At 32.9% G+C, this 14,829-nt stretch overlaps 1 protein-coding gene across 17 annotated transcripts in view; it reads left to right on the top strand.

Moving 5' to 3' along the window:
* CCDC171 (coiled-coil domain containing 171) overlaps positions 1–14,829 on the top strand; it is a 488,107-nt gene that overhangs the window by 141,881 nt on the left and 331,397 nt on the right. For all 17 annotated transcript variants that reach the window (XM_032477676.1, XM_032477674.1, XM_032477673.1 and 14 more), the window contains 3 exons: positions 4,016–4,242; positions 4,730–4,912; positions 7,883–8,068. In XM_032477676.1, the coding sequence (XP_032333567.1) occupies positions 4,016–4,242; positions 4,730–4,912; positions 7,883–8,068 (596 nt within the window). The remainder of the gene's footprint in view (positions 1–4,015; positions 4,243–4,729; positions 4,913–7,882; positions 8,069–14,829) is intronic.

The following is a 14,829-nucleotide window of genomic DNA, read 5'->3' as shown; positions in this document are numbered from 1 at the left end:
GTGTGTTTGTTTCTTATGGAATTACAAGAACTCCTTGTGTATCACACATATTAGCACTTTTTCATATTTAATGTAAATAATTTTTCCAGTTTGTATTTTAATTTAGTGTATTTTTATATAATTAAAATTATTGGTCATTTACATTATGGTTTTACTTTTGGTGATTTACTTAGAAAGGCTAGCCTTACTTCAGATTGTGTTGCTCATATTTTGGTCTAGTAGTTTTGATTTCTACATTAGATTTTGGATTTATCTGGGATAATGTTTGGAGAAGTGGTGAAGAAATTAATAAGATTTATTTGTGTACCGATGACCAGCTAGTCCCAACACTTTTAAATTCAGTCATCCATCTTTTACCTACTGAATTAAGATATACCATTTAGTATATATTAAATTATTATACATACTTGGATTTGTTCCCTGTCTCTCCAGTCTATTCCGTTAGTCTTCTTATCTATTCTAGTACCAGTGTCATGCTGCTCTTTTCATGAGTATATCTTGGTGTTTTAAAATATGGTAAGACATTCTCTCATTACTTTTTAAAAACAGTATTTTGGGCTGTTTTGTTTTGTTTTGTTTTTAGATAGAACACTGCTTTGAATCATATCTTAATGATTGGCTACCAAGTTTAAAAAACCAATTGATATTTCCCAAATTATTAGCTATTTGAACACACAAGCACTATTTCTGCTCAGAGGAATGCTCTAAGATTGTGATGTGTTTGGGCCCCTTGAAGGGAGTTGTATATAAAAGGGATAATAGTGAAAGATGTTCTTGGAAAAGTAAGCAGGGATCAGATTATAACATGAGTCATGTTTTAAGGAGATTGAAATTTATTCCTAGACCTGAAGAGTGTCATTGAGGTGTCATAAACTTCAAAGAGAGTCGTAAACACAGATGCCGTGACAAGATCCTATTTGTGTTTTAGAAGTCACTTTTTCTACAGTGGAGAATAGATTGAAGAGGGGAATGACTGGAGGAAAGTAGGCAGACTCTTGCAAGAGTGATAGGTGAGTTAAGGCCATGATCATAGAGAAAATTGAATAGATTGGAAAAATATTAAGCACAGGATGTGGGGGAGATGGCAAGGGAGATGGAGATTTCAAGGTTGAGAAAAATGTTCCAAACTGCCTAGAACTGAGTCAAATTTAATGTAGTTAACATTACTCATGATTAACACTTCTAACATTATTATTTACAGTATTCATTATTATTATACTCATGACTAACATTATTATTAAATTAAATAATTACATATTTACATACATATTAAATAATTATTATTCCCTTTTTTCATTAAAGGAATGTTTCTGAATGTGAGGATTCCATTTTAATAAGAAAACATATTGCGGACTGTGCTCTCCCCACACAATAGTTTTATTTTTAGTAGCAGCTGACTTCTGCAATGTTTTGAAGGACTTTTAGTTTTATTACATACAACATCATCAGCATATATTATTCATGCTGTATTCTTTTAGGGATAAATAAAGATCAAATGGCAATGGTTACTGCAATTGAAAGTGGTGGAACTCTTATAATAACTTTTCAGCCTTCCCTCCCCCCGCCCCAAGATCTGTAGTCCACAGGTTTGGAACTGCTGGTAGAAACAGTTATTTATGAATTTGTTTTGAAGACTTTAACCTCAGATGTGCAATATTGCCCCTTCTACTGGAAAAAGTAACTGCAGAACAAAGTCCTCTTCTTTCTTGAAAGACACATGCTACTAAATAGGGAAAAGTGATTAACAAATGTGTTTAACACAAACAAGAATTTGTTAAATGTAACAAGTCAAACATTTTAAACAGTCTAGACAAGTTTAGACATGAGGAATTTTAGTGACCTTATTTTTTCTCTTATTTCCGTACCATTGTACAAGTAATTCTACAACTATGTCACTAGAGGATTTTTTTTGTTTCTTCATTTAATATTGAATTAATTGCACTCTGTACTGTATAATGTGAAGTATATCATATCACTTCTTACTCATCAAAGCATAAATTATTTAGTACTCTTTCTGTAATTCACTTAGTGTGGCAGTCAGGAACTCAGTGTATGCTTCTTTCCCACTTCTTAAAAATTCAGAAGAATGCCTTGTGAAATTATATTGCCACTTCATTTCACCTTTCAGAGTGGTTAGTGTCTACATGACACATTTCTGTGATATAATAAACCACTATTTAAAATTTAATTAAAGTTGATTTTTGCTTCTAAAGTCTCTTTATATGTGAAAATTTTATTAATTTTATATTCCTGAAAATATCTTAAAACAATAAGCTTTTATCTTGTTTGTTTAAAAAGAATAATTTTCGACATACCATAAAAGTTAATGTTAACTAATTTCTCTTGGTGTTATTGAATGCATTCTTGTATTCAGCATTGTTGGAGCTGCTACAGAAGTAAAAAGAAATACAATTAGTCCAAAAAACATGTAAAAATACCCATATATATTCTAGGCTGCACAGTGAAGATAAAAAGAGTTAACTAAGATGAAAAAAGACATAGTCAAGGAGTTGCAAGCTGGTTGGAGAAACGGGGAGTACATATATAGACATTGGAATGATGCATTATATTAAATATTATAGATAAGTAAATAAATTTTACTACTTGTTCATTTATTCAACATATTAAATGCATCCTGTACTTTAGTAACTCTTTACTCAGTGTTCTGCATTATATGTTGATTCTATAAAAAGCTACTAACTTCCTTTTCATTCAAGATTTATTAAGGAGTCTGATTGTTAAGAAAGGACCTGTGCATTTTAATTATACTTTGTATGCCTTCTGTTCATGGGATTCTCAGAGAACATATTTGTGAGAGGCATATAGAATTAAACTTATTTTACTTATATTCTTAGAAGTCGCAGCATCAATTAATGAAAGAAGTCAATTCTATATGGAAGATATTATGCTTTTATCCAATTAACAATTTCTAGTTTATGTATAACTTCTAAGCAATGTGGTTTTCAAATTCTATGACTGTTGTGTCAATTAAAAAAATTAATCTTTCCTTCTATACATTGAAGAATAAAAGAAACAAAACAAGGCTCAAATTTCTGAACACAGGGCTTTTGTGAGATGATCCTTTATGACTTAGAAAACCACTGATCACTTTGTCAGTCAGTGTTGCTTTTCAGTGTTGAACCATATGTGTTCTTAGAATTATAAAACATTTTTCTATTGGATAAAACTAGACAGATATGCTTTTTGTGCTTCTAATGTAAAGACAAGATTTAACTTAATTCCAATAGCAGTAGCTCTTGAAATATAGACTCCTATATTACTGAATTTAAACAGTCTCTCCATGCTTGTCATTTTACCCGGATAGTATCGTAAGACAAGTAATGACAGATTAAGACCTGCCTAGCAGAGGGAAAACTAAATTACATGACTTTTATTAAGGCATAAATAAACCTATTAACCATTATCTGGAATACCAATTAGTAGAAAGAGCACTGACAATTTTATTTATCAACATTAAACACAATTATTAATTACAGACCTGATGAATCTAGCAGTGAGCAGGCCACGTTGGATATGCTGGGACCTTAAGTCCATTATATGAGAGGGATGATTACCAAAATCCTGTGGGGAAATGAGTAATTGTAGTTGTAAAATTTTAATTGCCTTGGAATAAGGGAAATTATATTTTCTTGTCTGAGAATATAAATAGTATGACATTAAGGTAACAAGCTTCAGTAGTTGTAAGTAGAAAATGAATTCGTTAGGTTTTAAAACAAAGAAAAGAGTGATGATGAATTTTAGTGTCATAGTGTTAAGTGTGAATGACATACTGTAAATACATGCAGATTTTCTTTAGATACATTATTTAGTGGGTGGCCTATTTTCTGCATAATGAAAATTGATATAGAAGGGGAACTTTTTGAATGAATTACTACAGGTGAATGGGAGTTACATAATTGAGAAAATATTTTCACCCTGTTGTGATTGGCAGTGTTGTGAAACGAACAAGAGACAATTCACATTTTTCTGTGTCTTTTTTTCTTTTTCTTTGAAGATCCAAATTCCAGAATTTGTGGACATTTACTTATAGGGGCAGCCAAGAATTCTTTTGCAAAACTCATGGATAAAATTAGTCTGGCAATGGACAGTGTACCTTTGCACAGCAATAGGAGTATTACATATGTAGAAAAAGATTCCCTGGTTCAGAGGCTGGCCCGTGGACTTCATAAAGTCAACACACTGGCCCTGAAATATGGTCTGCCTGGTCATGTGCCCATTTTGGTATGTATGCAGTTTCATTAAATAAGGATTTTATGACTTGTAAATTTAATTCTGAATTAGACTTATTTGTAGTTTCAATTAGTTGTACACGAGTGTATGTATATTTACTTTAGATTTCATGTAATCATTTAATACAGTAAATAAAAGTACCTCCAAATAAGTGTCCAAAATATCAAAATAACAAAAGTTCTGACATGAGTTCTGAGTTTACTGTTCTATACAAGTATACTGCAGCAGAATTGTGTGAGACATAAACAACTATCCCATTTTCTAGCCATCTACATTACATCTTTTCTTCAGTTGTCTATTTCATATAAGCCAAATTATCGCTCACATAAAAAATAAAGCTTTCACTTATAAGTTTTAGTGATAGCTGGTATTGTTCTCTGTATAACCTAAGTTATGTTTAATTTGGTAAAATGGTCATTGTTATGGATTTACTAGTAAATCTGTAGTGACTTGTAAAATTGCTCTTGTTTAACAATAGAAAAGCACCACATCATTACAGAAGCAAATATTTGCATTTACACAAAGACTGCACGCAGCAGAAGTGGAGCGCCGCTCACTGCGCTTGGAGGTCACGGAATTCAGACGAAATGTGAATGAAATGAAAAAGGAGCTTGACAAAGCCCAGGGTCTCCAAATGCAATTAAATGAATTTAAGCAGTCTGTAAGTATATATGATTTAAAAAACTATGGCTTTGGTGAACTTTCCTATAATATTAAATACATATAATACATATTATGTACATGTAACATATATTTAAAATATCAGAGGGCAAATGCATATATATTTGTTTTTCTTAACTTTTTATTATGTTTTCTTTTTCAAATAATCAAAATCCCATTCATAGAAATGGGATTTCTAGGAAACTTTCCTTCCAAAATGCATGAACAATACTGTATTACACACTTCAACCTTGCTGAGAGACTAGGTCTCAAATGTTCTCACCACAAAAAGAGAAGTAATAATTATGTGACTTGATAGAGATGTTAGCTAATGCTACAGTGGTAATTGTTTTGCAGTATAGAAGTGTTTCAGATTGTACATTGTACACCTTAAACTTACACAATATTATATGTCAATTAAATAAAAAGCACAGCATCATTAAAACTCATGTCAATGAAAAGAACTGAAAAAAAAAAAGAAGAATGATACCAGATGCTTAAAGGAGTACTGATTCTGTGTCAGCAGAACTCACAGCCCTGTTAAAAAGTCTACTGTGACCAAAGGAGTAGAAAATGATTTATAGTTAGGATGGTTAACTGCTGTATCAAGTAAACTTTGATTGAATGACTAGCTTGCAGCAAAAGTAAAGAACGTGTTCCAGGAAATGTTCATTGTGAATTATTTCCACTGAAGTGTAGAAATAAAAATAGGATTAATTGAAGGAATGAGATATGCAATTTTTATATTCGATATACAATTCTGTAGTATAAAGTTAAAAAGTGATGATTTCTAACAGCTAATAACCGTGTTGACCATGTATCAAGCACTGACCCTAAGCACTGTAGGGTGTTGACTCATTTAGTCTTGTCATATCAGTAAGGGTTCAATAATATTATTAAACTTATTTTATGGATGAGGAATGTAGGACACAGAATAGCTAAGTAACTTGCCCAAAGTTGCGCAGCTAGTAAGTGGAAATGCAGGATTTGACCTTTGGTATTCTAGCTCTAAAACTCATACTCTAAAACTCATACAGTTCACTGTAGTGTTAATATTCATATCTAGCTATGTTAATAAAGGATTGTTTCGATAAAATCAAAATAGGTGGCAAAATGATGCTATTTTCCTCTTTAAAAATTGGGGACCATGCCAGGAACCATCATCTTTCATTTATTTCAGGCAAAGTATATAGGAGGGAAACAAAATGGCTTCTTAGAGTTGGTCTAAAATTGTAACATAAAGGGATGTGTCAAAAAGTGAGTCAGTCCTTGCATGTTTTGGAATTCATTGTTCATCTACTGAAAGTTATTCAGTAGCGAATGTCCATGATTTTTTTTTTGTTTGTTTAGCTCTCTACAACCTCTTTCACACACTATCTCTTTCTTATTCTCCATTGCTATGCTTATTTGACCCCACTTACTTGCAGAAGAGTGAACAGAATTGCACCAGTCTCTGGGAGGGATGGATGGACAAGCGAGAGTCTAACATTTGCTAAGTTTTTTGGTAAAGGAGACATTTTGGAGGAGTAGGAAGAAATCAAAAGATAGGGATCTTCATTTACAGAGGTGAAGTGAATTGCAAAGGACAGAATGTTCTGATGGCAAGGAGTGATAATTTAAAACAACATAACAAATGAAAGGTATAAGAAGTACAGAAATAATCTGTTCGCCAGACCCAGAGGCGTTTTATGGCATCAGGGGATGAAGGGATGTTAAGAAGTTGAAATGAAGCTTGAGTGTTGAGAGGAGGCTGTTAGAATTGATGTTTTGAAAGTGGAGGGTTTGATTACAATAGGACAATGTAGGGAGCAAGGCAACTGTTAAGAGGGAGTGAAAAAATAAATGTTTCTTCAAATCTAAACACTGTATAAATATCAGTGATCTGTTAGACACACCTTTACTAGAGGACTGTCAGGAAATGAGGCAACTTGCCCCACGTGCCTTGCGATCATTCTCGTTACTTAGATTAACTTAGATATAAGTATTAGACATTTATTTTTATGCCATACTGTTGAGATATTCATTATATATGCCTTTGAAAAGACAAATAATAGTAAAAGATAGTTGCTTCCGGGAGGTAACAGGCAAGTACATAGTGCCAAAGTAAAACTGAATGCTTATATATTATGACGTAGAAAGAACTCATGTAATAAACTTATCCTCAAACTTAGTTTCAGCAAAAGTTTTTTCTTTTTACATGAACTGCATACTTGGTATTATTGGCCCAAGAGGAATATATATATATTGAGCACCTTTGTATTTTTGTCTGATTTGTCAGAACACTCAGAGATGAAGTCCCCATTCTACTGTAATAGTTCACACATTCCAGATGCCTAGAATCAACAGGATTTTTATTCTGTTCTCCATCCTCAGAGTTTTAAAAATCTTAAATCAGTTGTCTTTATATTTGTGTTAATTATATTAATCCACCTCAAATTATTTTCAATAATGGAAAAGTTATCAATCTTAAATGTGTGTGTATATATTTACACTTAGTATGATTAAGTGACTTGCATGGTTTCTTTTTAGTTTTCCACATGTATTTCTCATGTACCTACCATTTGTGAAGCATTCCTTTTCTTTGTACTTCAAGATCAAGATGTTTCTTGTCATTTGTTGTGTGTAATTTTCATTTGTTTAAATGTTTTGCGCAGAAGATAATGCAAATATGTTCTGCCCTGGATTCCACACCCCTTAAGGGATTCCAGAGAAGAGCAGAACTTGAAATAAGTTTCCTGAGATTTTGTTTGACTAAAAGGAGAGTTTGGGGAGTATAGCTGTTGTGCTTTAAAAATCAGTGATGTTTTTTTATCTTGACTTACGAAATCAAAAAAAACAAATTGTACTTTTGTCTTGTATCAGGGATTTGCAAATGTTTATCTTGCACTTTTTATGTTAACAAATACAGTTCTGAAGATTAAATGATACAACAATGCAGTTAGCTTACAATTAACTTTTTTCCGTTTTTCAGAAATTGATCACCCATGAGAAGTTTGAAAGTGCATGTGAAGAACTGAATAATGCATTACTTCGGGAACAACAGGCACAAATGCTATTGAATGAACAGGCACAACAACTACAGGAGTTGAATTACAGACTTGAATTACATTCCAGTGAGGAAGCTGACAAAAACCAAACTCTTGGAGAAGCTGTTAAGGTAGGAAAACATGCCTTGCATAATGGTTTATTTCCTCTAGGTGTGGGTCTTTGAGGGACTCAGGTGAATCTCTTGAATAGGGAAGAGATGCCAAAATTTGAAATTTTATTCCATGAGAGCTTATAAGGATGGAATGAAATGTAGTTCTAGGACCTCAATTCCAAGCTTGCATTTAGGTGTGTTGAAAAGTAAAAGTAGGCTTTGCTAGTTGGAAACCAAGTGGAGATTTTTCCAGTAATAATTTTATTCTTTGTTTTACTTAGTTCCTCCTCTCTTTAGTTCTTTTCTTTTTCTTGTTTTATGCCCTCGGAACATTGAAAATCCCTGTATCCTTCAGATTTGGGAGTTACGGGTCTGGGTCTGTCTAATTCTTATGTAAGTGTGAGTTTGAGGAGGAGGTGGGGTTTGGTTAGGAAGAGTTGTTCTCCCTGTCGTTTGTTTGTGGGAAAGGTATTTAGAAGGGGAAAAAGAAGTTCAGTAAAATAGCTGTCATTTAGAAAACTTCGTAATGGTATCTAGGACTATGATACCTTTTGGAAATGTTGGCTATAAAATGTAATTGAATTCTAGTTTTCACTAGCGAGGTTATACACACTGGAATGGAAGAACTAATTTCAGGGAAACCAACATGATACAGCACAGCCTGTATAGTAGGTATTGTGTGTCATACCTAATACAGTAAGCAACTCAGAGTTGGTATATAATTTATTATACAAATAATATGTATTTATCCTAATAGCTAAATACTGTTATGAATACTAAGAAAACAATCAAAATTTATTGAGAGCTTCCTGTTTGCCAAGCACTAAATACTGTGTTATCTCATAATCCTCACGTAAACGACGGGATTATTTTCATTTTGTAGATGAGAAAACCAAGATACAGAGAGGCACATAACTTGCACAACCATTAGTAAGTTACAAACCTGGGGAGTCAGAGTTTACATCTGCTTTCCTAATCACAACATTAAATGTATTGTTGATTGACGGCATACATAGGCCAGGCTCTGTACTGTGTCTCTGTGTGGATTGTTTTGTTTCACTCTTAAACTACCCCTGAGAAATAGGCACCATTATTGTTCCCATTCTTTTTTGATGAAATTGAGTGAGTTCAGTGGACTTGCTCAGGGTCTCCTGCCTATACACGTTGAAACTGGAATTCAGTTTTTAGAAAACTGTATTAAAATGATTAACTTATTTTCTTAGGTTAATTAGGTAGACTTAGATTTGTTTCAGCTTCCTTTTCTTTATTATTACTTTCTTTTTTTCTATTATAAGTAATTCTAAGATAAGCAACCCTATAGCTAAATCTTTATATACATATTATGATTATTTCCTCAGGATTAATTCCTAGTTGAAGAATTACTAGGTCTACAGACACATATGTTTTAAAGTGAATTTAAAATTTAAACTAAATTTTAAGTTTGCCTATGGAAACTTTTACATTCCTAAAATATATGAGAATTTTACTTTTTACCCAAGCTGATTTTTATGATTAAAAAATTTTTGGCCAATTTGATCAATATATTATTGTTACTCAGATTTATATTTTTTGATTGCTAGTCAAATTGAATATTTTTATAAGTATATTGGTCATTGAACAACATTTTTATGCTTCATGTCCCATTAATAGATAATGTAATTAACCATGCTTTGATAAAGCATTGCACTCACGTTGGAAGTCTTCTCTTTTTGAAATAGCTTGTAGTTGTGTTTAGGTATAGTATTTTCCAGCAGATAAAAAGCTGTTCATACTAATTTCTTTAAAATGCCAGTAGCTTAAATATTGTTGTCAAGAGTGGAGAATTGTTTAATTACTGTCTCTTAATTAGAGTGAGCAGGTGGTAATGTGAAAATGCTCTCTTGTGGGAGGCAGCATGGTTCAGTGCAAAAAGCACTGGCCTTGGAATAAGTATTTCCAAATGCAAATCCCAGTACTGTCACTTGGGCAAATAACTTAACCTTTCTGAGCCTCAGTTTCCTCTTCTGCAAAATTAGGGATAATGATACTGAAGTTATAGAATTTTTATGAGAATTAATTAAGATCCTGGTTGAAAAACAAGTATATGCTTGATGAATATTCTTTTGTGCTTTTCAGTAATACTTTAACAAGTAGTTTTTTGTGTGTGTCCTGTGCATAACTTAATAAAAACTATTGCTGCTTCTTTTTAAAAACAAAATAAGATGAATAGAAGATATGGAAAATACATAGAGAAAACAAGTTACTCATAACTTAGCATCTGAAAACACTATTAACATTTTGTGGCTTTGTTTTTAATCATTTTTCTATCTATAATAGTTTTTATAAATCATACTTTGGACTTGATGCTCAGAATGGCTTTCCTTTACGATACAGCTAGATTTTGATAAGACATTTTGAGTATTACAGCCGTGCATTAAAGAGTAAAGGGAATCTCTAAGAACAAGTGACACCAGCAAACCCCAGTGAGCTGAAATCAAAGTTAGCACTGTGAATAGTTGCTGGGCTTACCCTGCAGGCAAATACCAAAAACCAGTGCTCGAAGTAGGGAACTAAGATTTGGCCTCCAGCAGATTGGGCCTTGAACCCTTGACTCCCACATTAAGAAATTGCCTAATAACCTGAATGGGATAATCTCTGATCAATAGTGTCTAGGCAGAAACTAATATTAAATTTTCTCTGGAAGAAAGCTTGCCCTAATTTAGTTCCTTCAAGAGCATCCACATACTAAGATCAACCAACTAATTGGCACGTGAATAAATATGTTAATCTTATATTCATCCACACTGCTAAACTTCTTTGTAAATTCTAATAATGCTTTATCTGTACTTTCTAAAATTTTCTTCGTAGACCATGATTTTATTTGTTCTGTAGTAACAGTTTCGTTTCTCCTTTTCAAACCATAATCCTTTAATTTTTTTCCTCCCCTGCCTTAATGTACTGGCTAGGATATGATGTTGAGTAAAAGTATAATAATTCTATATTATCGGGGTTAAAATATTTTTAAATACACCCCAGGCCTATGCCACACATGAATGTAGGGTTTTAGTTATGCTACCTTTAGGTCCAAGGACTGTTCAGCTGGGAAATTATCTTCAGGGTGTCCAATCCTTGTAGAACCAGTGTGACCTTGCAGCAAGTAACCTTGAAAATATTCAATGAGGATGCTTCTGTAGCTCACAGAACACACAAAAGACTTTTATGGAGAATTCAGTATTACAAACCATTGGAAGAAATGAGTTGTACATCAAATGGGAAAGTTTACGCCTGAGGTGGTAGGCATTCTCGAAGTATTGGCAGGTACTTTAAAAGATACTTTAAATATTTTTAAAAGTTTTAAGAAATAGCTTATGAATAGATAAAGGACAAGAAATAAAAATATAGTCATTGAAATGAAAAACTCAGTGATTGATTTGAACATCAGAGACATTGATGAAAAGATACTAGCGAATTGAAATTAGCTGAGGAAAAATATACATGGCTCAGTGCATTTTGACAAATGTATATGTGTATAACTACCACCACAATCAAGATATAGGACACTTATTTTATCACTCAAATTCTCAAATTTCCCTGTGCTCTTTCCCATTCAGCTACCCTTTTTACTGGCCCCACCCTCCACTCTAGCCTGGCAGCCAGTGACCTGGTATCACTCTAGATTAGATTTGCTTTTATTAGACTTTCACATCAGTGGAATCAGACAATATGTATGTACTCTTTGTGTCTGAGTTCTTTCATTTGGTGTAACAGCTTTGAGATTCATCTATACTGTTTCTTTGTATTGTTGAGTTGTATTCCATTATATGAATATACAGAAATTTGGTTATCCATTCACCTGTTGATAGACATTTAGATTGTTTTCATTTAGGGCTATGATGAATAACACTGCTAAAAACATTCTTGTACAAGTCCCTGGGGTGAGACGTGATTTGACTATTCTTGATAATACCTAGGAGTGGAAATGCTGGATTGTATGGTAAGAGTAAGTTTAAATTTTTAAGAAATTGTCAAAGTCTTTTTCCATAAGGGCTGCATGACTTTACATTTCTAACAACAGTGGAAGTAGGTTGCATGGCTTCATATTCTGGCAAATACTTGGTACTGTCAGTCTTTTTAATTTTAATCTGTTCTAGTGGGTGTGTAATGGTATGTTTTTTGGTTTTAATTTGCATTTCACTGATGATTAATAATGTTAAGTATCTGTTAGTATACTTATTATTGTTAGTCACTCATATGCGTTTTTTGTGAAATATGTGTTCCAATCATTTGATATTTAGCTTTGAGTTGTTTGTTTTCTTATTCAGTTGCAAGAATTCTTTCTTTCTTTTGGATACAAGTCCTCTGTCAGAATATTGAGAATATTATTTCTCAGTCAGAATACTGAATTTTCATTTTCTTAACAGTATCTTTCAAGTAGAAGAGGTTTTAAATTTAGAAGCATTTAAAATGTTACAGTTAATTTTTGTCTTTTATCTAAGAAATGTTTGTTTACTGTGATGCAGAAAAGATTTTTGCCTGTGTTTTCTTTTAGAAAATTTTTTTTTTAGCTTTTACCTTTAGGTCTGTGATTCATTTTGAGTTAATTTTTATGTACAACTTGATGTAAGGGTTGAAGTTTTTTTTTTTTTCTTTCCATATAGATGTTTACTTGTTCCAGTGCCATTTGTTGAAAAGACTGTCCTTTCTCTCTTCAGTTATGTTGGCCCCTATATTGAAAATCACTTGTGTGTGTATGTGTGTGTGTTTACTTATTTGCTTTTGAACTTTATTACTGTTTCAAAAATCTGTCTTTCTTTATGCTCATTTTGTATTGTTTTATTTACTGTGCCTTTATAGGAGGTCCTATAATTCCTATTTTCAAGGTACTGTGGGTATCCCACTTTTTTTTCCCAAAATTGTTTCAGCTATTTTAGGTCCACTGAATTTCCATACAAATTTTAGAATCAGCTTGTCAGTTTTGTGTAAGACATCAAATTTATTGGTATAAGTTACTTTTAATATTTCATTATTATTCTTTTATGTTTTTAGGATCTGCTGTGATAATCCCTCGTCTATTCTTATATTGGTACTTTGTGTTCTTTCTTCCCTCCCCCTCCCCCCTTTTTTTTCCTCTCATTAGGAATTTATCAGCTTTGTCATTCATTTCAAAAAACAAGTTTTGTCTTTGTTAACGTACACTATTGTTTGTTTTCTATGATGTTTATTTCTGTTCTTATCTTTATTATTTCCATTCTTCTATACACTTTGGGTTAGTTTTTCTCTTCTTTCCCTAGGTATTTAAGGATAGGCTTATTAGGTCAGAGATCAGCAAAGTATCACCCAGTGGTCAAATCTAGCCTGCCATCTGTATGTAAAGCTTTGTTGGAATGCTGCCACACTTGTGTATTTACATATTGTCTCTGGCTGCTTTTGTATTACAGTGATAGTTGCAGCAGAGACCGTATGGCCCGCAGTGTCTAAAATATTTATTATCTAACCCTTTAGAAGTATTGAGTATTTTTCAGACCTTTTAGAAATCTCTGCTGTTGGCTAATTATGGATTCCTTTTTATTTTTAGGAGTTGCTCTAGTGTTTACAATATGTTTCCTTCACCTATCATAGTCTGTCTTCAAGTAATATTATATCACTTTACGTATAATGTAAGAATCTTACAGCTATATGCTTTCATTTCTTCTCTCCCATTCTCTCTATTGCTGTTGTCATAGATTTTATTTTCACACATTTCAGACCCCATCATATATTGTTGTTTTTGCTTAAAATGGTGAAGTAGATTTTTAAAGAAATTTTACAAGAGAAAAAATTGTCTTTCATTAGTGCCCCCATATTTGAACCATGTTTCCTTTTTATAAGACTTATATTTTCATCTAGTATCATTTTCCTTCTACTTGAAGAACTTCCTTTAGCACTTCATATAGTACATATCTTTATTTTTTAAAAGTGTTTAGTATTTAGCCATACGGGTAACCACACTTTGAGAACCACTGGTGTGAAATGCTTGAGAAGACCTGGGAAAGATAAAAGCCAAAGTATGAGTGGCAAAATTGGCTTTACATAGGACCTCCCTTATTGTGTATGTAGAAAAAGAGGGGCTTAGATGAGGGCAGTTGTTGGTAAATATTCTTACTGATGTTTCTTTCTTTGTGAAGGAGGTAGACTCATATGCTTTGAATAAGGAGGGAATTTGGAGGACGAAAGCAGTTGGAGAATAGAGAGGATTTGAAGTAGTCGTTACAGAGAGTGGGAGACTAAGTCAACAGTAAGAATATAATCAGAGTGCTAAGCAGAAATATAATTGGAGGGCTTCTTTGAGAGCAATCATTAATCTATGGTAATACTAATTTGCCCTAAGGCATTTGACTGCGTAGATGTATGCACTGAAAAATGAGTACACATGGTGATTGAAGGATTGGGGTTTTGCTAGATATGTTAGACAGGATGATGAGAGGGCAAGGGATGATGGAGTGCAAACAATATTATTATTGGATTAATTGGCCATTGGATCTACACTGGATTAAAAGGGAAATGAAGAAGGGAGAGGGCTAATGGCTTAGGAGATCAATGAATAGTCATGTAATTTATGGTTAAACAATAAATCTGAAAGAATAGTTGTTTGTTAGCAGACAGCAGAGAGCAGGATGCCTGAATCAGTGATTTTGGATGCAGAACTAGTTTATGGGATAGTAGGATCCAGGGTTTGTGTATGGAATGGGATTAAGTAGAGGACATGAAGAGGTCAAGGAAATGAAAAGGTCATAGTTTTAGATGGGTTGACCATATTATCT

The sequence above is a fragment of the Camelus ferus genome, chromosome 4 (genome assembly GCF_009834535.1).
Source record: "Camelus ferus isolate YT-003-E chromosome 4, BCGSAC_Cfer_1.0, whole genome shotgun sequence".
In the NCBI taxonomy this organism is placed as follows: Eukaryota; Metazoa; Chordata; class Mammalia; order Artiodactyla; family Camelidae; genus Camelus; species Camelus ferus.
The sequence above is the reverse complement of the archived record's forward strand: the minus strand, read 5'-3'. Positions and strand labels throughout refer to the sequence as shown.